Raw genomic sequence first — 19,209 nt, forward strand, 5'->3', positions numbered from 1 at the left:
GGCCCATACTCCCAGAAAGGGAAATGACAGTGGAAGATGACCAGAGTGCTGTGATCCCCAGTTCCAGCCAGACCTAAAATGTTTGTGACAGGAACCTTTGCTTTTGCCACCATCACTGAAAGGGATGAGACTCTAGAGAATACCTGAGGAAGTCAAATACTGTTTCTCTTATCTGAGAGATAAGAGGAAAAGGGAAATATAACTATGGGATGATTTATAAGTGGAATATGGAGAATTGAAAAATAAGAACTTGAACTGTGTATGTATTACCCCATAACCAATGATCTTGAAAGAACTATGGTAGTTACTGTTGAGGGGAAGGAAAATGGAACTTTGGTGGTGGGAGGTGTGGAATTACACCCCTATTATCTTATAACCTTGTAAATCCCTATTGAATCATTAACAAAAAAATAAATAATCAATATATATATATATATATATATATATATATATATATATATATATCAAATAACCTAGTTTTACTTGTCAAAGTACAACAAACAAAAAAGCAACAACAGACTAAACCCAACGTTAACAGAAGTAAGGAACAATAAAGATAAACTAGAGATAGGTGATACATATGTAGGTTCAGCAACTAGACTGCTGAACTTATAAGCATGAGATCCTGAGACTGAACCCCAGCATCCCATGTACCAGAGTAATCTTCCAATTATCTCTTGATCATAAATAAATAATCCTTAAGAAAAAAAGAAAAAGAAACTAGAGAAGAATAAATATCAATGAAATTAAACTTAAGACCACAAAAATCACCAAATATTTACCAAGACTAACAAGAAAAATCTCAATAAAGTCAGAAGTGAAAGATATTGCATTAAATTGATGTAACAGAAATTAGAAGGATAATGAATATGCTATGAAAAATTATAAATCAATAATTGTGTAAAATATACTAAACTGGTACTTTTTTTTAAGAAACATACAACTGAGACTAAATTATGATGAACAAACCTATAACTACTATGGAGTATGAATTAGTACACGAGAATACCCCAACAACATAAAGCCCAAGACTGGAGGCCGAGCAGTAGCAGAGCAGGTTACGCTCATATGGTATGAAGCTCAAGGACCAGGGTAAGGATTCCAGTTAGAGCCCCTGGCTCCCCACCTGCAGGTAGGTCACTTCACAAGCGGTGAAGCAGGTCTGCAGGGTCTTTCTCTCCCCCTCTGTCTTCCCCTTCTCACCCCCTCCCCCACCCCTTATTCAATAGCAATAGCAACAAAGGCAACAAAAGGGGGAAAATGGCCTCCAGGAGCAGAGAATTCCTAGTGCAGGCACTAAGCCCCAGGAATAACCCTGGAAGCAAAAAACCAAACAAAAAACCCCAAGACCAGATGACATACGTATTTCAAGAGAATTTTACCTATGTTTAAAAATCTATAGGAGTATAAACCAAAAAGTTTGAGAAGGCACACTTCCAAACTCATTCTAGGAGAAATCATCACCTTGTTATCAAAATCATAAACACAAAAAGCAAGTAAACCACTAACTTATATCCCATAAAGTGATATAATATTCTATTGTATTCACAAGTCTCTTGATATTTTCTAAAATATTTTACTTAAATACAAATATTCTGTCAACAGTTTATCTGCCTGTACCTGCATGAGTGTATGTGTATATATATATACACACAGACACATATATATATACACACATACATATACACAAACTTACACATGTGTACATAAGCTACACACTCATATACATTTATACAAAACACACTCAACAATCATGTACATAATCATAAGAACCTGTACCTCATAGGTAGTTCCATAATGGCACGTAAATTGGCATTGCCTGTTGGTTTCTGCGTCTTGTTCAACATTGGTAAAAAATATGACTCCATCTCCAGAGCAGGATACAATCTGTTTATCATTTGTGCATGGTAAGAACTTTGCACTAAATATATTTGCTCGGTGCCCTGAGCGAATTGTTGTCAAAACCTAAAACACACAAAAAAGTTCTTGGTAATTTATTGTTTCATAGAAACATTCACATATAATTTAATCCTAGACAAGAATAAATCTTTAAACATTTATTTTTACTTATTTATTACATAGAGACAGTCAGAAATTAGAGGGGGGGAGATGGAGAAAGAGAGACAGAGAGACACCTGCAGTACTGCTTCACCACTCTCGAAGCTTCCCCCTGCAAGAGGGGACTGGGGATTTGAACATGGGTCTTTGTGCATTCAATCAAGTGTACCACCAACTGGCCCCTAGAATAAATTCTTGTTCAAACATCAACTCAATGAAAAAATATTATTTAACTTCTATCATAATTAGAAAAAAAAAGCATTTCTCAATTTTATTTTCTGACATGTGAAAATCAATAGCAATGGTGCCATGAAAGCCAAACATATATATTTCTTTTTTTCTAATTTACTTTTTATTTAAGAAAGGATAAATTAACAAAACCATAGGATAGGAGGGGTACAACTCCACACAATTCCCACCACCTAATCTCCATATCCCATCCCCTCCCCTGATAGCCTTCCCATAACATATATATTTCTATTTATTTGGTCTATCTATACTCATTTGTAAAATCTCAGCAAATAAGACTGCCTAATTTGACTTTTGCAAGATGCTGCTAATCACATTATGTAAAAGACTCCTATGTCCATGGCTCTGAGATCCTAGATTCAATCCCCATCCATCAGCAGCATAAACAAGAGCTCTGTATCTCTGTATCTCTCTCATAAAAATAAATGAAAATGCTAAACATTTAAAAAATAATAATAAATGGGAATGGGGTGATTAACAGCTTACCTAATAGACACACACTTTTTTCTTCTTTTTTTGATTTTTAATTATATATATATATATATAATACATACATATACATTATATGTATATTATAATACATATACTTGGGGTTTTTTTTTGGCCTCCAGGGTTATTGCTGGGACTCAGTGCCTGCACTATGAATCCACTGCTCCTAGAGGCTATTTTTCTTTCCCCGTTTGTTGCCCTTGCTGTTTTATCATTGTGTGGTTATTATTACTGATGCTAATGTTGTTGGATAGGACAGAGAGAAATTGAGAGAGATGGGGAAGACAGAGAAGGGAAGAGAAAGATAGATACCTGCAGACCTGCTTCACCATTTGTGAAATGACCCCCCTGCAGGTGGGGAGCTGGGGGCTTGAACAAGGATCCTTATGCTTAACCCACTGCGCTACCGCCCAACCCCTGAGCACATACTTTTTATCATGTGGACACAAGTTTGAACCCCCACTACATGTGCGCACAACACACAGCACCAGGGGAAATTTCATGAGCAGTTCAATGGTGCTATAACCTCTCTATCCCCACTTTGCCCTTTGTTTCTGTCTAGCCCCTTCTCTGTCTCCATCTGAAATTAAAAAAAAAAAAAAAAGTCCACCAGGAACAGTGTAATTGCGTAAGTTCAAAGGCCTGGTGGCAAAATAAGAACCAACAAACTCAATATGATATCAGTTTACTAAATGGATGGGAAGTATTTCACTAGAGCCTACACACTGTAAATTAATAAAATCCAATTTTTTGAAACTGCCTTGCTTACTTTTTAAATTCTGTTAAGTATAAGATGAAAAAAATCACTGTCTTTTATCTTCAAAAAATGATTTTCTGAGATGTCATATTCATCAATTTTATCCACATGAGTAAAGGATTCTCTACAAAGGACTGAAATCTAACATTTTCCTATGGAAACTAAGGTGCCTACACATAATTTCCAAATTAAACAATGAGGACATATAGCTATAAAAATTGCTTCATAATGATTTGCAAATTCTTTATTTCTAGCTCTCCTTTTCTTTCATTAAAGTATAGATTTATTAAAGCACTTTACCTTTCTGCTGTAAGGATTACTAATTACTAGCTTGGTGTCATCTGAGCCAGATAATATATATTCTCCAGTCTCATTCCAACAGATTGTATTAACCTAAAAAGAAAACAAACAAAAAACAAATTTAAGCAATTAAAAACAAACAAACAAAATTTATAATTCATTGTATAACGAAAGACAAAATCAGGGTACTACCTAGAAAGGATTTAGATAAGCTCAACAAAGAGTTACAGTTCTCTAAGTTATGATGTGTTATGACCACAGAGTTTAATGGAATGGAACTGAGAATCCAAAAATAAGCTATTACATTTACAGTCAAATAATTTTTATCAAGGGACAAACTTACTCAATAAAAAAAGAATTGACATATCAATAAATGGTGCTGCCATCCAAAAAGATTTGTGTTTATCTATCTTCATAGCAGCACAATTTGTAATAGCCAAAACCTGGAAACAACTCAGATGCCCAACAACAGAGTAAGTAAAGCTGAGTAAGTTGTGGTATAGAATACTACTCAGCTCAGATCTAGAGGGATGCAGAGGTCACACAGGCTCCTAAGCTAATTATGGGCCCCAGATCACATGAAATCGATGGGGTTTACAGTCAACAATATTTATACCCCTTTCCCATATTAGGGAGCTACTCTCTTCCCTGATCTAACTTTCTGGTCCTTTTCCCAGCCATGACATCATCTTCCCAGACAATAATAAGGATCCACCTACATATCAGATTTCAGGCTCAGGCAAACACACACACACACACACACACACACACACACACACTAGTACAGCTATACTAGTATAGCTACAGGCCCCTTGAAATATAACTAAAATATGCCTACTAGCTATCTACAAAATATAGGACCCCCCCAACACTTCATCTGCACTATTTCAGTACGATTGTTCAACAATTTGTTTGGCTTTGTATGTTAACTCTCTTTTCAGTCACCAGGTTCCAGATGCTAGCAGGATGCGACCAGACTTCCCTGGACAGACAACCCCACCAATGTGCCTTGGAGCTCCACTTCCCCAGAGCCCTTCCCCAATAGGGAAAGAGAGAAACAGACTGGGAGTATGGATCAACATGTTGATGCCTATGTTCAGCGCGGAAGCAATTACAGAAGCCAGACCTTCAACCTTCTGCATCCCACAATGATCTTGGGTCCATACTCCCAGAGGGTTAAAGAATAGGAAAGCTATCAGGGGAGGGGATGGAATACGAAGGTCTAGTAATGGGAATTGTGCAAAGTTGTACCCCTCTTTTCCTATGGTTTTGTCAATGTTTCCGTTTTATAAATAAAAAATTAAAAACAAACGAAAGAATACTACTCAGCTGTGGTCCGGGAGGTGATATCACTTTATCACAGTGATAAAGCTTTGGACTCTCAAGCATGAGGTCCTGAGTTCGATCACCGGCAGCACATGTACCAGAGTGATGTCTGATTTTTTTCTCTCTCCTCCTATCTTTTTCATAAATAAATAAAATCAATAAAAAAAAAAGAATTAAAAAAAAACTATTACTCAGCTACAAAAATGGTGATTTGACCTTCACTTCATCTTGGATGGAGCTTGAAGGAATCATGTTAAGTGAGATAAGTCAGAAAGAGAAGGATGAACATAGGATGATCACATTCATAAACAGAAGTTGAAAAATACTAACATGATGCCAACTTGCCTCCCCTGGGCAGACGACCTCACCAATGTGAGGTGGAACCTCACCTCCACAGAGCCCTATCCCACTAGGGAAAGGCAGAGACAGGCTAGGGGTATGGATCGACACCCATGTCCAGCGGAGAAGCAATTACAGAAGCCAGACCTCTGACCTTCTATGCCCCACAGAGATCTTTGATCCATATTCCCAGAGGGAATAAAGAATAGTGACACTTCCAATGGAAGGGGTGGGATATGGCACTCTGGTGGTAGGAACTGTATGGAATTGTACCCCTTTCATCCCACAATCTTGTCGATCATTATTAAATCACTAACAATAATTTTTAAAAAGTTGAAAAGAAAACACAAAGCAGAACTTGGACTGGTTTTAGCATACTGCATCAAAGTAAGACTCTGGGATGGGATGGAAGGTTCAGGTCCTGGAACATGATGGAAGAGAAAGATCTAGAGGGAGCTGAATTGTTATGTGGAAAACTGAGAAATGTTACACATGTACAAATTACTGTATTTTATCCTTGACTGTAAACTTTAATCCCCTCAATAAAGAAAAAGGGGGAACACACAAAAAATTGTTGTTAAATTTCGGAGGCTCCAGCTGGCCGGGCTGGCTAGCTTCACGGGCAGGTAACAGAGACGCGGAGATAACAGCTGGGCAGGGAAGCTGTATTTCTTTATTCAGGAACAACGATTCATAAACTAAGACAAACTAATCACCAAACAGAACTCGGCTGTCTCTTTGCGGCGGCGCAAGCACTCTCTCTCACTCTCGAACTCAGGAACCCTCCAACTCTGGAACTCTCGAACTCTGAAACTCTTCCACTGTGGAACTCTCTCTTACTCTGTAACTCTGAAACTCTCGAACTCAGGAACCCTCTGTCGGGGTTCCTTGGGGCGGGGCCAAGCGGCCCGCAAAATTAACTGGACTGATCCAATTCTCTTGGCGGGGGAGGGCTAGAACAAACCAATGTAAAGCATACGACAAAAAATAACAGCCCAAACTATAAAAATCTTAGAGCTTGTGGTGCACCAAGTTAAGTGCACATAGTACAAAGTGTAAGGAAATGTGCAAGGATCCTGGTTGAAGTCCCTGGCTTCCTACGTGCGGTGGTGGTGGTGGTGGTGGTGGTGGTGGTGGTGGTGGTGGTGGTGGTGGTGGTGGTGGTGGTGGTGTCACTCCACAAGCAGTGAAGCAAGTTTGCAGGTGTCATCTTTCTCTCCCCCTTCTCTATCTTCCCTTTCCCTCTCAATTTCTACCTGTCCTATCCAAAAAAAAAAAAGAAAAAAAAAAGAAAAAATGGCCACAGGAGCAGTGGATTTGTAGTGCAGGCACCAAGCCCCAGCAATAATCCTGGAAGTAAAAAAAAAAAAAAACTTAAGAGATGGAAAACAGAGGTAGGGGGCTGAATATTGAGTGCACATGCTACAATATGCAAGGACCTGGGTTCAAGCCTCCAGTCCTTACCTGAAGGAGGAAAGCTTTGCGAGTAGTAAAACTCTCTCCATCTCTATTTTTGCCTTACTCTCAGTTTCTGGATGTCTCTACCCAATAAATAAATAAGTATAACAAAAAATTTTTAAAAAGGAAAACAGATGTAAATCTTTACAAAAAGTAAAAGCAAGGGGTTGGGCAGTGGCATACAAGTTACAGTGAACAAGGACCTGGGTTGAAGCCCCTGGTTCCCACCTGCAGGGGGTGGAAGCTTGAGAAGCAGTGAAGCAGTGCTTCAGGTGTCTGTCACTGTTTTTCTCTCCCTACCTTCCTCTCCCCTCTCAGTTTCTTTCAGTCTCTATCCAATAAGCATGTAAATAAATGAATATTTTTAAAAAATTAAAATCCTGATGAATCACTATTTCATATTCATTAGGATAAATATTTTAAAAAGAACAATAACAGAAAATAACAAGAGTTGGTAAGGATGTCAAGAAATTGGAACTCCTATACACTGCTGGTAGGAGTGCAAAATAGTTCATCTCTTTTCAACAGTTTGGTAGTATCTCAACAAACTCAAAAGAGTTGCCCTATAAGCCAGCAATTCTACAAGTGTAAATATAAGAGAACTGATAATGAATTTTATAATTTTTTCTCCTTTTGTATTAGTGATTTAACAGAGTTTTACAGAACTGTAAGATTTCAAGGGCTTATGTTCACAACCATACATGGTCAGTGTTAAATCATTACACACTTGACCAAAGCTGTGTGCCACCCCTTCTTCTCTATAATCACTATAGTTCTCACAAATTCCAAGAGACAGTTTGGATACCATTATAACCATCAGTTCAGTTATTTTAGCAAATATAAGCAAAACCATCCAGTAGTTATCTTTCACCTCTTATTTCACTTGGCATAATCACCTCCAGTTTCTTTCATCTACTTTGACCCAAATGATACAATTTCATCTTTTGGATTACAGAGTAATACTCTATTGAATACATATTCCAGAGACACCTGCAACCCTACTTCACCACTTATGAAGCTTTCCCCCTGCAGGTGGGGACCATGGGCTTGAACCCAGGTCTTGCACACTGTAATGTGTGCACTTAACCAGGTGGGTGCCCCCTTTGGCCCCATATTTCATAATATTTCATAACTTCTTTACCCAGCTATTTTTTTAAAAAATTATTTATTCCCTTTTGTTGCCCTTGTTGTTTTATTGTTGTAGTTATTATTGTTGTCAGATAGGACAGAGAAATGGAGAGAGGAGGGGAAGACAGAGAGGGGGAGAGAAAGATAGACACCTGCAGACCTGCTTCACCGCCTGTGAAGCGACTTCCCTGCAGGTGGGGAGCTGGGGGCTAGAACCAGGATCCTTACGCCATGTGCGCTTAACCCGCTACGCTACCACCCGACTCAGTGGTTTTGCTTTTATTGATGTGGTGAATGACATTGATTGACTTTCGTATACTGAATTAGCCTTGCATTCCTGGAATAAACCCCACTTGGTCGTGATGAATAATATATATATATTTTTTTGCCTCCAGGGTTATTGCTGGGGTTCGGTGCCTGCACTACTAATCCACTGTTCCTAGAGGCCTTTTTTTTTAAAAATTTTTCATTTTGTTGTCCTTGTTTTATCATTGTTGTGGTTATTATTATTGCTGTTATTGATGTCGTCATTGTTGGATAGGACAGAGAGAAATGGAGAGAGATGGGGAAGACAGAGAGGGAGAGAGAAAGATAGATACCTGCAGACCTGCTTCACCACCTGTGAAGCAACTCCCCTGCAGGTGGGGAGCTGGGGGCTCAAACCAGGATCCTTACACCGGTCCTTGTGCTTTGTGCCACCTGCGCTTAACCCACTGTGCTACTGCCCAGCCCCCAATGAACAATCTTTTTGATATACTGCTGTATCTGGTTGGCTAGGATCTTATTCAATATTTTAGCAACTATGTTCATCAGAGATATTAGTCTATAGTTTTCCCTTTTTGTTGTGTCCCTATCTGCTTTTGGTATCAGGGTGATGTTGGCTTCAGAGAAGGTGGAAGGGAATGTTCCTGTTTCTTTGCTCTTTTGGAAGAGCTTTAAAAGTATAAGCATTAACTGTTTCCTGAAGCTTTTGTACAATTCGTTTGTAAAGCCATCTGGTCTTGGACTTTTGTTGTTGGGAAGATTCTCAATAACTGTTTCAACTTGTCTGTGATTGGTCCATTTAGGTTCTGTAGTTCTTCCTGGCTCAGTTTCAGAAGGGTAAATGTTTCTAGGAATTCTTCCATTTCTTCGTTTCTCTAGCTTGGTGGCATATAGTTGTTCGTAGACAATCTACATCCCTAACAATAGTCTATTAGTTTCCTTTTTTAATCTTTTTTAATTATCCTTATTTATTTACTGGATAGAGACAGCCAGAAATTAAGAGGGAAGAGGATGATAGAGAGGGAGAGAAACAGAGAGACACCAATAACACTGCTTCACCACTTGCAAAGCTTTCCCCCTGCAGATGGGGACTGACAGGTCCTTGTGCATTGTAACATGTGTGCTCAACCAGGTGCACCCTCCTCTTCCTCTTTGTAGAAGTTTCTTTCAAAGTCAAAGGTCACACATGTTATATATAAATGTTATATATAAATGTTATATACACTAAAGAGGATAGCTGCACTATTCATAACTGTCAAAAAGAGAACCTAATGCTTATTAACTGATGATAAACAAAATATGACAGCTCACTGGTCAAAACAAACCACAATGTAAAAGTACACACACACACATTTTTTTTTTTTCTCCCAGATTAAGGGTGAGAGACAGAGAGAGGAGACACTACATAACCTCTTCACCACCCATGAAGCTTCTCCTGCACATGGAAATACCATGAGATGGCCTGGGGCTTGAATGTGGGTTCTCTCACATGGTAAAGTGTATGCTCTACCAGGTGAGCTATCTCCTGGTACCTTAGATAAAACGTTATTTGACCATAAAATACCAATATGTGTTACAAAAAAACATAGGTGAAGTTTGAAAACATTATGCTAAGTCAAAGAAAGTCAAGAGATAGTCAGAAAAGTAACATATGATTCATTCATATGAAAAGTAAATAAGGGGCCAGGCAGGGCACAGTAGGTTAAGCAAAGTGCAAGGATCTGCACAGGATCCAGATTCAAACCCCATCTGTAGGGGGGTTGCTTTGCAAGCAGTGAAGCAGGTCTGTAGGTGTCTTTCTCGCCTCTCTGTCTTCCCCTCCTCTCTTAGTATCTCTCTGTCCTATTCAACAGCAGCAGCAGCAGCAACAACAACAACAGAAACAACAACAACAACAAAATGGCCACCAGGAGCAGTGGGTTCTTGGTGCACCAATAACACTGGAGGCAAAAAAAAAAAAAAAAAGTAAAGAACAGGCATATCTATAGAGACAGAAAGCAGATTACTGACTGCCAACAGCTAGGTGGAGGAGTGAGAGAGACTGATAACTGGCATGAACTAAGAATACAGAATATGTAATGAGTCAGTAAGATGGGAAGAAAATTAAGCACATATGGTGTTAGCATATGAAACCAAGAGGCAAACAAAACAAAACAAAACAAAAACGTGCTGGAGAAATAACTCACTTGGGGGTAGTGTGATGTCTTGCCATTTGCTCAACCCAAGTTCCAGTTTTGGCCCCTGTTGGTATGCTTCTAAAAACCCCTTCTGTTTCATTAGTTTAATCCCCCGTTTAACACTATTCTATTTACATAACCACTTCATTCTATTTACATAACTGCTGTTAACAAGCACCACCCTCCCTCCAGGGCATTGGTGGTTCAGTGGTAGAATTCTTGCCTGCTCCGCCCCCTCTCCTTGTCATACCCTGATTTTCACCAGTCACTTTTCTCTCCACCCTCTCTGCATCGCATCCTGTTCCCACCCTACTGAGCTAGTATATTTATAAGGACAAGATTGTTTGTAGTTTTGAGTAGTTTAGCTTAGCTTGGTAATAGACTGCGCTATACCAAGAGATACCGCATACAGCTCAACCATGAGTCCCCAGGTCGTCTGTTACCCGCCCGTGAAGCCAGCCAGTCAAAAACAACAGGCCCCAATGAATTGAAGGAAGCTCCAGTTCTGTGGGTTTTTTTATACTCTACCTTTATCTAAGAAAAGACATACTCCTTACTGTGGAAGTAGTTCAGATGGTATACTGTAGTACTTGCACACACCCAGGGTTCATTCAGTCCTTGGCACTGTACCTCTCATGTGAAACCATTTCATATGAAATAAAAATTTTAAAGGTTTCTACTAAGGGTTTGTAATTAACTTATAATTTTTTTTAAAGATGTGCTCAATCAACGAGTAAAGTTTCTTAAGAAGTGACCACTAAGATTTGGAGTAATGAAGGGCATTAATGATGACCTTTACAATGGCACTAACACTACTAGAAATTGATACCTTTTGATAATATTAGAAAAGTTATCGGGGGCCAGGCAGTTGCACACCTGATTAAATGTTCATATTACAATGCTCAAGGGCCCAGGTTTAAGTTCATGGTCCCCCCCTACACAGGGAAAGCTTCATGAGTGGTGAAGCAGGGCTACAGGTGTCTGTCTCTCTACCTGTCTGTCTCCCCCCCCCCCTCAATTTCTGTGTTGATATCCAATTTAAAAAAGTTATCTGTCCACTATAAAATCTCCAGAGTTGTTGGGACTCAGGCGGTAGCGCAGCAGGTTAATAGCAGGCGGTGCAAAGTACAAGGACCGACATAAGGGCTCCAGTTCGAGTCCCCAGCTCCCCACCTGCAGGGGAGTCACTTCACAAGTGGTGAAGCAGGTCTGCAGGTATCTTTCTCTCCCCTCCTCTCTCCATTTCTCTCTGTCCTATCCAACAACAACGACATAAAAAAAAAAAAAAGCAATAACTACAACAACAGTAAAAAGGGCAACAAAAGGGAAAATAAATATATATATAAAAAAATCTTCAGAGTTGTTATACCTGAGATACCAAAGGTTCTAGGTTCAATGCCAAGCCAGAGCTGAGCAGTGCTCTGTAAAAAGGCAAAACAAAACAAAATCTCCCCTTCAAAACGAGACTCTGCTATACTACTAGTGGGAATGCAAACTAGTGCAATCTCTTTACCACTCTGCAATCAAAAAGATGATATTGTGTCCCTTGGGACAAGATGAATGGAAATGGAGATAATTATGCTTAATGAAATAAGTATAAAGAGATGAACGACAGCTTACCAGATGGTTACATTCATATGTGGAAACTAGAGAACTTTTATTTGTGAACTTGCAATAAATAAGTAAGTAAATAAAAACAAAACAAAAACTCCTCTGCACTGTTCTAAATTAAAAATTCACCATTGGGGCCAGGTGGTGGCACACCCAGTTAAGCGCACACATTAGTGTGTGAGGATCAGGGTTCAAAGCCCGGAGTAGGGGGAAAGCTTCATGAGTGGTGAAGTAGAGCTGCAGATGTGTCTCTGTCTCTTTCCCTCTCTATCTCCCCATCCCCTCTCAATTTATTACTGCCTATCCAATAAAAATAATAATAATAATATTAAAAATTTTTTTAATTCACTTGTGGTCCAGGAGGTCACTCAGTGACTAAAGCACTGGACTCTCAAGCATGAGGTCCTGATCTCAATGCTGGGCAGCAAATATACCACAGTAATATTTGGTTCTTTCTCTCTTTCCTCATTAATAAATAAAATCTTTTTAAAACAAATTCACTCGTAATTTTTATTGTATGATTTTTTTTCATAGGGAGCAGAAGAAACCTCATCCAGTACAGTGCTTACTTTTCCATATGAAAGAACCAGGGTTTAAGCCCCCAGCCACTAAGTGCAAAGTGGAAGCTTCACAGGGGTATAGTGGTATTGTGGTTATCTCTTCTCCCTTCCCCACCCTCTATCTTAAAAAAATAAATATAGGGAGTCGGGCTGTAGCGCAGCGGGTTAAGCGCAGGTGGCGCAAAGCACAAGGACCGGCATAAGGATCCCAGTTTGAACCCCAGCTCCCCACCTGCAGGGGAGTCGCTTCACAGGCGGTGAAGCAGGTCTGCAGGTGTCTATCTTTCTCTCCTCCTCTCTGTCTTCCCCTCCTCTCTCCATTTCTCTCTGTCCTATCCAACAACGACAACAACAATAATAACTACAACAATAAAACAACAAGGGCAACAAAAGGGAATAAATAAATAAAATAAATATTTTAAAAATATAAATATATATATATATATATATATATATATAGAGAGAGAGAGAGAGAGAGAGAGAGAGAGAGAGATATGAAGAAAGAAAGTAAAGAAGTGTCCAACCGGAGCAGTGAAATCTTGTGGACATGAAGCCCTGGCAAAGTCCTGTTGGGGTGGGGATGGGGGAAGAAGTATTACTTACACATCCATCATGGACATTCAGAGTTGCTTCAAGTTTTAATCTTTGGATAAATTCTCTTCTTCCTGTTTATAAAAAGAAACAACTAAAATAAATCACATAGTATATTGCTGCTGAGAGAAGTAGCACAGTGAAATTAAGAGCCTAGACTCTGAAGAATAAAAAAAAAATAACAGACATACTATTAAAAAAATAATAAATAGAGCCAAGGATCTGGTATGAGGCATAATACTCAAACATAACATTGGATCCAGGTATTTTTCCAGGGCCTAAGAATCCTGTGGTGGAACAAAACAAAACAAAACAAACAAACAAAAACTCCTGCCCTCTAGTTAGGTCACTGAAAGGCAACAAATAGTATGTCACTTGAAGAAGGTGCTATATGGAAAAATAAAGCAGAGGAAGGGATGTAGCCTAGGAGTGGCACAATGGATAAAGTATTGGATGCTCAGGCATGAGATCCTCAGCATTACTTGTGCCAGAGTAATGTTCTGGTTCTCTTCCCATCCCCCATTTTTTTTTTCTAAGTAGAGGAAGGGGTGCAGAGAGGACTATAGGCAGAAGATAAGATTTTCAATATTGGGAGTCCAACAACAATAAAAAAGTACAAGGGCAACAAAAGGGAAAAATAAATAAATATTTAAAAAAATTTAAAAGTACCACCATAAACTAGAGTTGAACAGTGCTCTGGTCTTGTCTCTTTCATTAAATACATAAACAAATTGTTTTAAAAAATCAAAAACAAAATAAAAGTTTTTAATATTTATGAAATTGAGATGTGCTTAAAAATTGGTGGCATTTTATAAAATACTGTGTCATGGTCTTTAATATTGAAAATATCTATATATATATATTTTTTTAATATTTATTTCCTATTGTTGTTCTTGTTTTATTATTGTTGTTGTTATTGATGTTGTCGTTGTTGGATAGGACAGAGAGAAATGGAGAGAGGAGGGGAAAACAGAGGGGGAGAGAAAGATAGACACCTGCAGACCTACTTTACCGCCTGTGAAGCGACTCCCCTGCAGGTGGGGATCCCGGGCTTGAACAGGGATCCTTATTCCAGTCCTTGAGCTTTGCGTGGCCACGTGCACTTAATCCACTGTGCTACCACCTGACTCCCGGTGGTACTGATTTTTACACTATTTTTATTTTTATTTATTTATTTTTACTAGAGCACTGCTCAGCTCTGGCTTACAGTGGTGCAGGGGACTGAATCTGAGACTTTGGAGCCTCAGGCATGAAAATCTCTCTGCATAATCATTATGCTATGTACCCTTTGCCCAATATTAAAATATTTTGCAGTACATTTTACAATAACAAAATATGGAGGCAAATAGAATAAAATCAGTCTAATGCTTGCCAAAAGTAGAAATTAGTACTGCACAAATTTCTTCCTTGAAAAAGAGAAATAGGTTTCTGTTTAAGAAATGCATTAGAAAGGGAAACTCAAAGCAGAATCTGACTAAATTTGTAGTAGGGCACCAAAGTAAAAACCCTGGATTGAGGGTGGATGTTCAGCTTCAAGGGGTGGGGGATTGTAGGGAAGGAGAGGGGGATGGCATGGAACACAGTCTTTTGGTGGTGAAAATGGTGTTTATGTACACTCCTATTAATTTGTAGTCATATAAATCACTAAGTAATATGAGAGGGGAAAAACTGATTGAATGTCTCAAACTTTTTAAAGCACAGACTGAGTCTTTTTAATACATAGGCTGAGTCTTGATATGTTGACTTTCTTAAAAGCCTAGTCCAGGGAGTCGGGTGGTAGTGCAGTGGGTTAAGCGCACATGACTCAAAGCGCAAGGACCAGCTCCCCACCTGCAGGGGAGTCTCTTCACAGGCGGTGAAGCAGGTCTGCAAGTGTCTGTCTTTCTCTTCCCTTCTCTGTCTTTCCTCCTTACTCCATTTCTCTCTGTCCTATCCAACAACAACGACATCAATAACTACAACAATAAAATACAACAAGGGCAACAGAAGGGAATAAATAAATTAATTATTTAATTTAAAAAAGCTTAGTCCAGGGAGAACAGAAGCAACCGGTGGTATAGTTATATAAAAATGTCAAAGGACATAAAATATGGTGATGGTGTGTATGATACAGAAAACCCTAACAAAGGGATATTTCAGTTAACCCAAATGTGATTATAGCAATAATTATCTACTGTCTTTTTAAACCCTAAGACAGCAGGAACCTCCCGCTTCCTCTACATAGAGCCTATATTTCCCCCAGTCCTGGAACATCTGGGGTGGGGCTCACTTTCCTGCATGCTTCTCTCAAGTCATACCAAATGATATTGCATCCGCCGATCCCAACCTCATCAATGTAACAAGTACCACCTCAGCATGCTTCACTTCAGACTGTGTCCAGAGACGTCAGGCATGGAATGCCAACCCTTCACCCTCATTACTCGGGTGAGACCTTTCCTTTCATAGTATTCTCTAATTCCATTCCAGGAGGTTCACTTCCTAACAAAGTCCCAAAACCTAGATATAGACCAGGTCCTGTAAGATACAGCATATGTTCACATGTATCCATAAATTAGGGCAAAATATATACCTGAAAGCAAAAATACACAATAGTCTGTAGTGAGTCAGTATCAAGTTCATAATGAAATAGTGTCTATTTAGACTTAGATACCTTCCTCACCTACTTCCTATTACAACTCTTACTCACTCCAAAGCTAACCTTAGCAAAGCAAGGACTGCAACAACTGACTAAGGGCTGTCGGGCTGAGCTTCACTGACGGGAGACAAGACGACCAGGGACTCAAGGCTGGGTTGTACACAGTATCTCTTTATTCATGCAGGTCCGCAGCGCAATCTATACCAAGCTAGACTAAACTAACAACTAACTAAAACGAACAATGTTGTCTTTATATATACTTCCCAAGTAGGGTGTGAACAGGATGTGACGCAGAGAGGGTGGAGAGAAAAGTGACTGGTGAAAATCAGGGTGTGACAAGGAAAGGATCAGGGTGTGACAAGGAGAGGGGGTGGAGCAGGTGAGAATTCTACCACTAAACCACCAATGCCCTGGAGGGAAGGTGGTGCTTTATGTAAATGTAAAAGTGAGTTATGTAAATAGATGGCAGTGGTTATGTAAATAGATGGCAGTGGTTATGTAAATAGAATGCAGTGTTAAGCAGGGGGGATTAAACCAAATGAAACAGAAGGGGTTTTTAGAAGTAGAATTAGAAACACACCAACAAAGGGCAAGAGACTGGCATACTTTAATGATGACTCTCTAGTCACTATCAGGCCACCCCATCAACTGGGGCCCTAATCTGGGGAGTCCTGAGATTCCCAAACAGACTTGATGGGCCTAGACCCGGAATCAATCCCTCTCTCCATTGTTACCGGTCATTTCTATCAGGAACAACCAAATAGACCCCTTTGTGGGCCCCCAGAGGACCTTGCCCTCAGCTTGGATCAAGAATGGTAGACTTGTTCCATCCTCCGAAGGGAAGCTGGACAACATACTCTATGCTACACCTGAGGAAGATGGGTCCTGATATTGGGGCAGCTTGGAATGTTCCTACTCATGACCACAGAATGTGAGCTCAGATCTAGAAGGATGCAGAGGTCACACAGGCTCCTAAACTGAATATGGGCCCCAGAGCACATCAAATTGATGGGGTTTACAGTCAACAATATTTATACCCCTTTCCCATATTAGGGAGCTACTCTCTTCCCTGATGCAGCTTTCTGGTCCTTTTTCCAGCCATGACATCATCCCCCCCCCACCAAAAAAAAAAAATGCATCATTTTAATAAAAATGGACCTAAATGGGGAGTCAGGCTGTAATGCAGCGGGTTAAGCTCAGGTGGCACAAAGCGCAAGGACCAGAGTAAGGATCCCTGTTTGAGCCCTGGCTCCCCACCTGCAGGGGAGTCGCTTCACAAGTCGCCGACTGAAGGCGACTTGAGGCGTTGAAGTAGGTCTGCAGGTGTCTATCTTTCTCTCCCCCTCTCTGTCTTCCCCTCCTCTCTCCATTTTCTCACTGTCCTATCCAATAATGATGACAACAATAATAATAACTACAACAATAAAACAAGGGCAACAAAACAGAATAAAAAATATAAAAAATAATAATAAAATGGACCTAAATGTTTTGTGCTTATTCACAAGATGTAATGAAAGGAGCTGAATAATTGACAGACTAATAATTAGCTAGTAATCAGGCTAATGAGACTTCATATCAAATTAAATTTGACTGTGCACTGTATACAAGGGCAGATTTCTTTCAATCTTGTTTTCTTGGCAACCAATATAAGATCAAGCTCTTCTCAATGTTTAATTGCTTCTCTGTTGTCTTTTTGCTTATAACTGATAAGATAGTTAAGTAACATTACTTTTACATTTATTATTATTATTACCTCCAGAGTTGTTGATGGGGTTCTGTTCCAGCACTACAAATCCACTGGTCCTGACAGCCATTTTTTCTATTTTATAGGGTAGGACAGAGAGAAATTGAGAGGAGAGGGAGATAGATAGATAGATAGACAGACAGACACATAAAGATAGAGATACCTACAGACCTGCTTAATCACATGTGAAGTGTCCCCTCTGCAGGTGGGGAGCCAGGGGCTGGAACCTGGATATTTGTATGGGTTCTTGCACTTAGTACTATATGAGCTTAACCAGGAGCACCATTGCTGGCCCCCAACATTATTTTTCTGTGTGGGGTAAATGATGTGTTCCTTATATTTATTAGAACAAAACAACCTACAGAAATTCTGTGGGAGTCCAGTGGTAGCACAGCAGGTTAACTGCACATGGTGCAAAGCACAAGGACCGGAGTAAGGATCCTGGTTCCAGCTCCCGGCTCCCCATCTGCAGGGAAGTCACCTCACAGGCAGTGAAGCAGGTCTGCAGGTGTCTATCTTTCTCTCCCCTTTTCTGTCTTCCCCTCTTTTCTCCATTTCTCTCTGTCCTATCCACAACAAATCAATAATAACAATAATAACTACAACAATAAAACAAGGGCAACAAAAGGAAATAAATGATTTTTTTAAAAAAAAGGAATTCTGTAAAGTATTTTCATGGAACAGATTATATTTTATAAAATTAACTCCTCTAGTCTCATTTTCAATTTTTAAAAAAAAATGGTATATTTTTTGCCACTGTAGATTTGGTATCCTATTGAATATAAGAGCTAATACATCATTCAAAAAAAAAAAAAAAAACCCAACATGACAGCAATTAATATTCATTAAATACTAAAAATAAAAACAAAACTAGCAGCCTGGAAGGTGATACAGTGAATAAAACTTTGGACTTTAAAGCACAAGTCCTGAGTTGAAACCTTGGCATTGCATGTGCCAGAGTGATGTTGTGGGTATCTCTCTCATTAATAAAATCTCATTAAAAGGTTAAAAAAAAAAAAGCTAACCAATTTTTTTCCTAAAATCTTTATAACTGGACTTGATGTTATGGTTTTAGCCATTTGGAAAAAATGAAGTATTTCATGGACTTTTCTTCCATAGCTAACAAAAGGCAAAATTTCTTATTTATTGGATATATATAACATACTGCAATTTGGCAACACACATGAAAAACACATGAAAAAAAAAGTCTTAAATGTGGATGCATTCAGAATGTGCTAAAGAATAATATAAATCCAGGCTGGGGAGATAGCAAAATGGCTATGCAAAGAACTTTTTTTTCTTCTACTTCTTTTTCTTTCTCTTGTTATCCCCCCAGAGCACTGCTGGCTTATGGGGGGGTGGGGGCGGAAGATTGAACCTGGGACTTTGGAGACTCAGGCACAAGAGTCTCTTTGCATAACCATTATGCTATCTACCCTCCACCCTGCAAAGGACTTTTTATGCCTGAGGCACCAAAGGTTCAATCTTTTGCTTCTCTCTCTCCATAATATATAAATAAACCT

At 39.3% G+C, this 19,209-nt stretch overlaps 1 protein-coding gene across 10 annotated transcripts in view; it reads right to left on the reverse strand.

The window, feature by feature from the left end:
- Window positions 1-19,209, reverse strand: part of DCAF6 (DDB1 and CUL4 associated factor 6) — a 125,442-nt gene that overhangs the window by 100,908 nt on the left and 5,325 nt on the right. For all 10 annotated transcript variants that reach the window (XM_060197983.1, XM_060197986.1, XM_060197985.1 and 7 more), the window contains exons 2-4: window positions 13,320-13,381; window positions 3,854-3,946; window positions 1,780-1,965 (exon numbers count right to left, since the gene is read on the reverse strand). In XM_060197983.1, the coding sequence (XP_060053966.1) occupies window positions 1,780-1,965; window positions 3,854-3,946; window positions 13,320-13,381 (341 nt within the window). The remainder of the gene's footprint in view (window positions 1-1,779; window positions 1,966-3,853; window positions 3,947-13,319; window positions 13,382-19,209) is intronic.

The sequence above is a fragment of the Erinaceus europaeus genome, chromosome 9 (genome assembly GCF_950295315.1).
Source record: "Erinaceus europaeus chromosome 9, mEriEur2.1, whole genome shotgun sequence".
Classification (NCBI taxonomy): Eukaryota; Metazoa; Chordata; class Mammalia; order Eulipotyphla; family Erinaceidae; genus Erinaceus; species Erinaceus europaeus.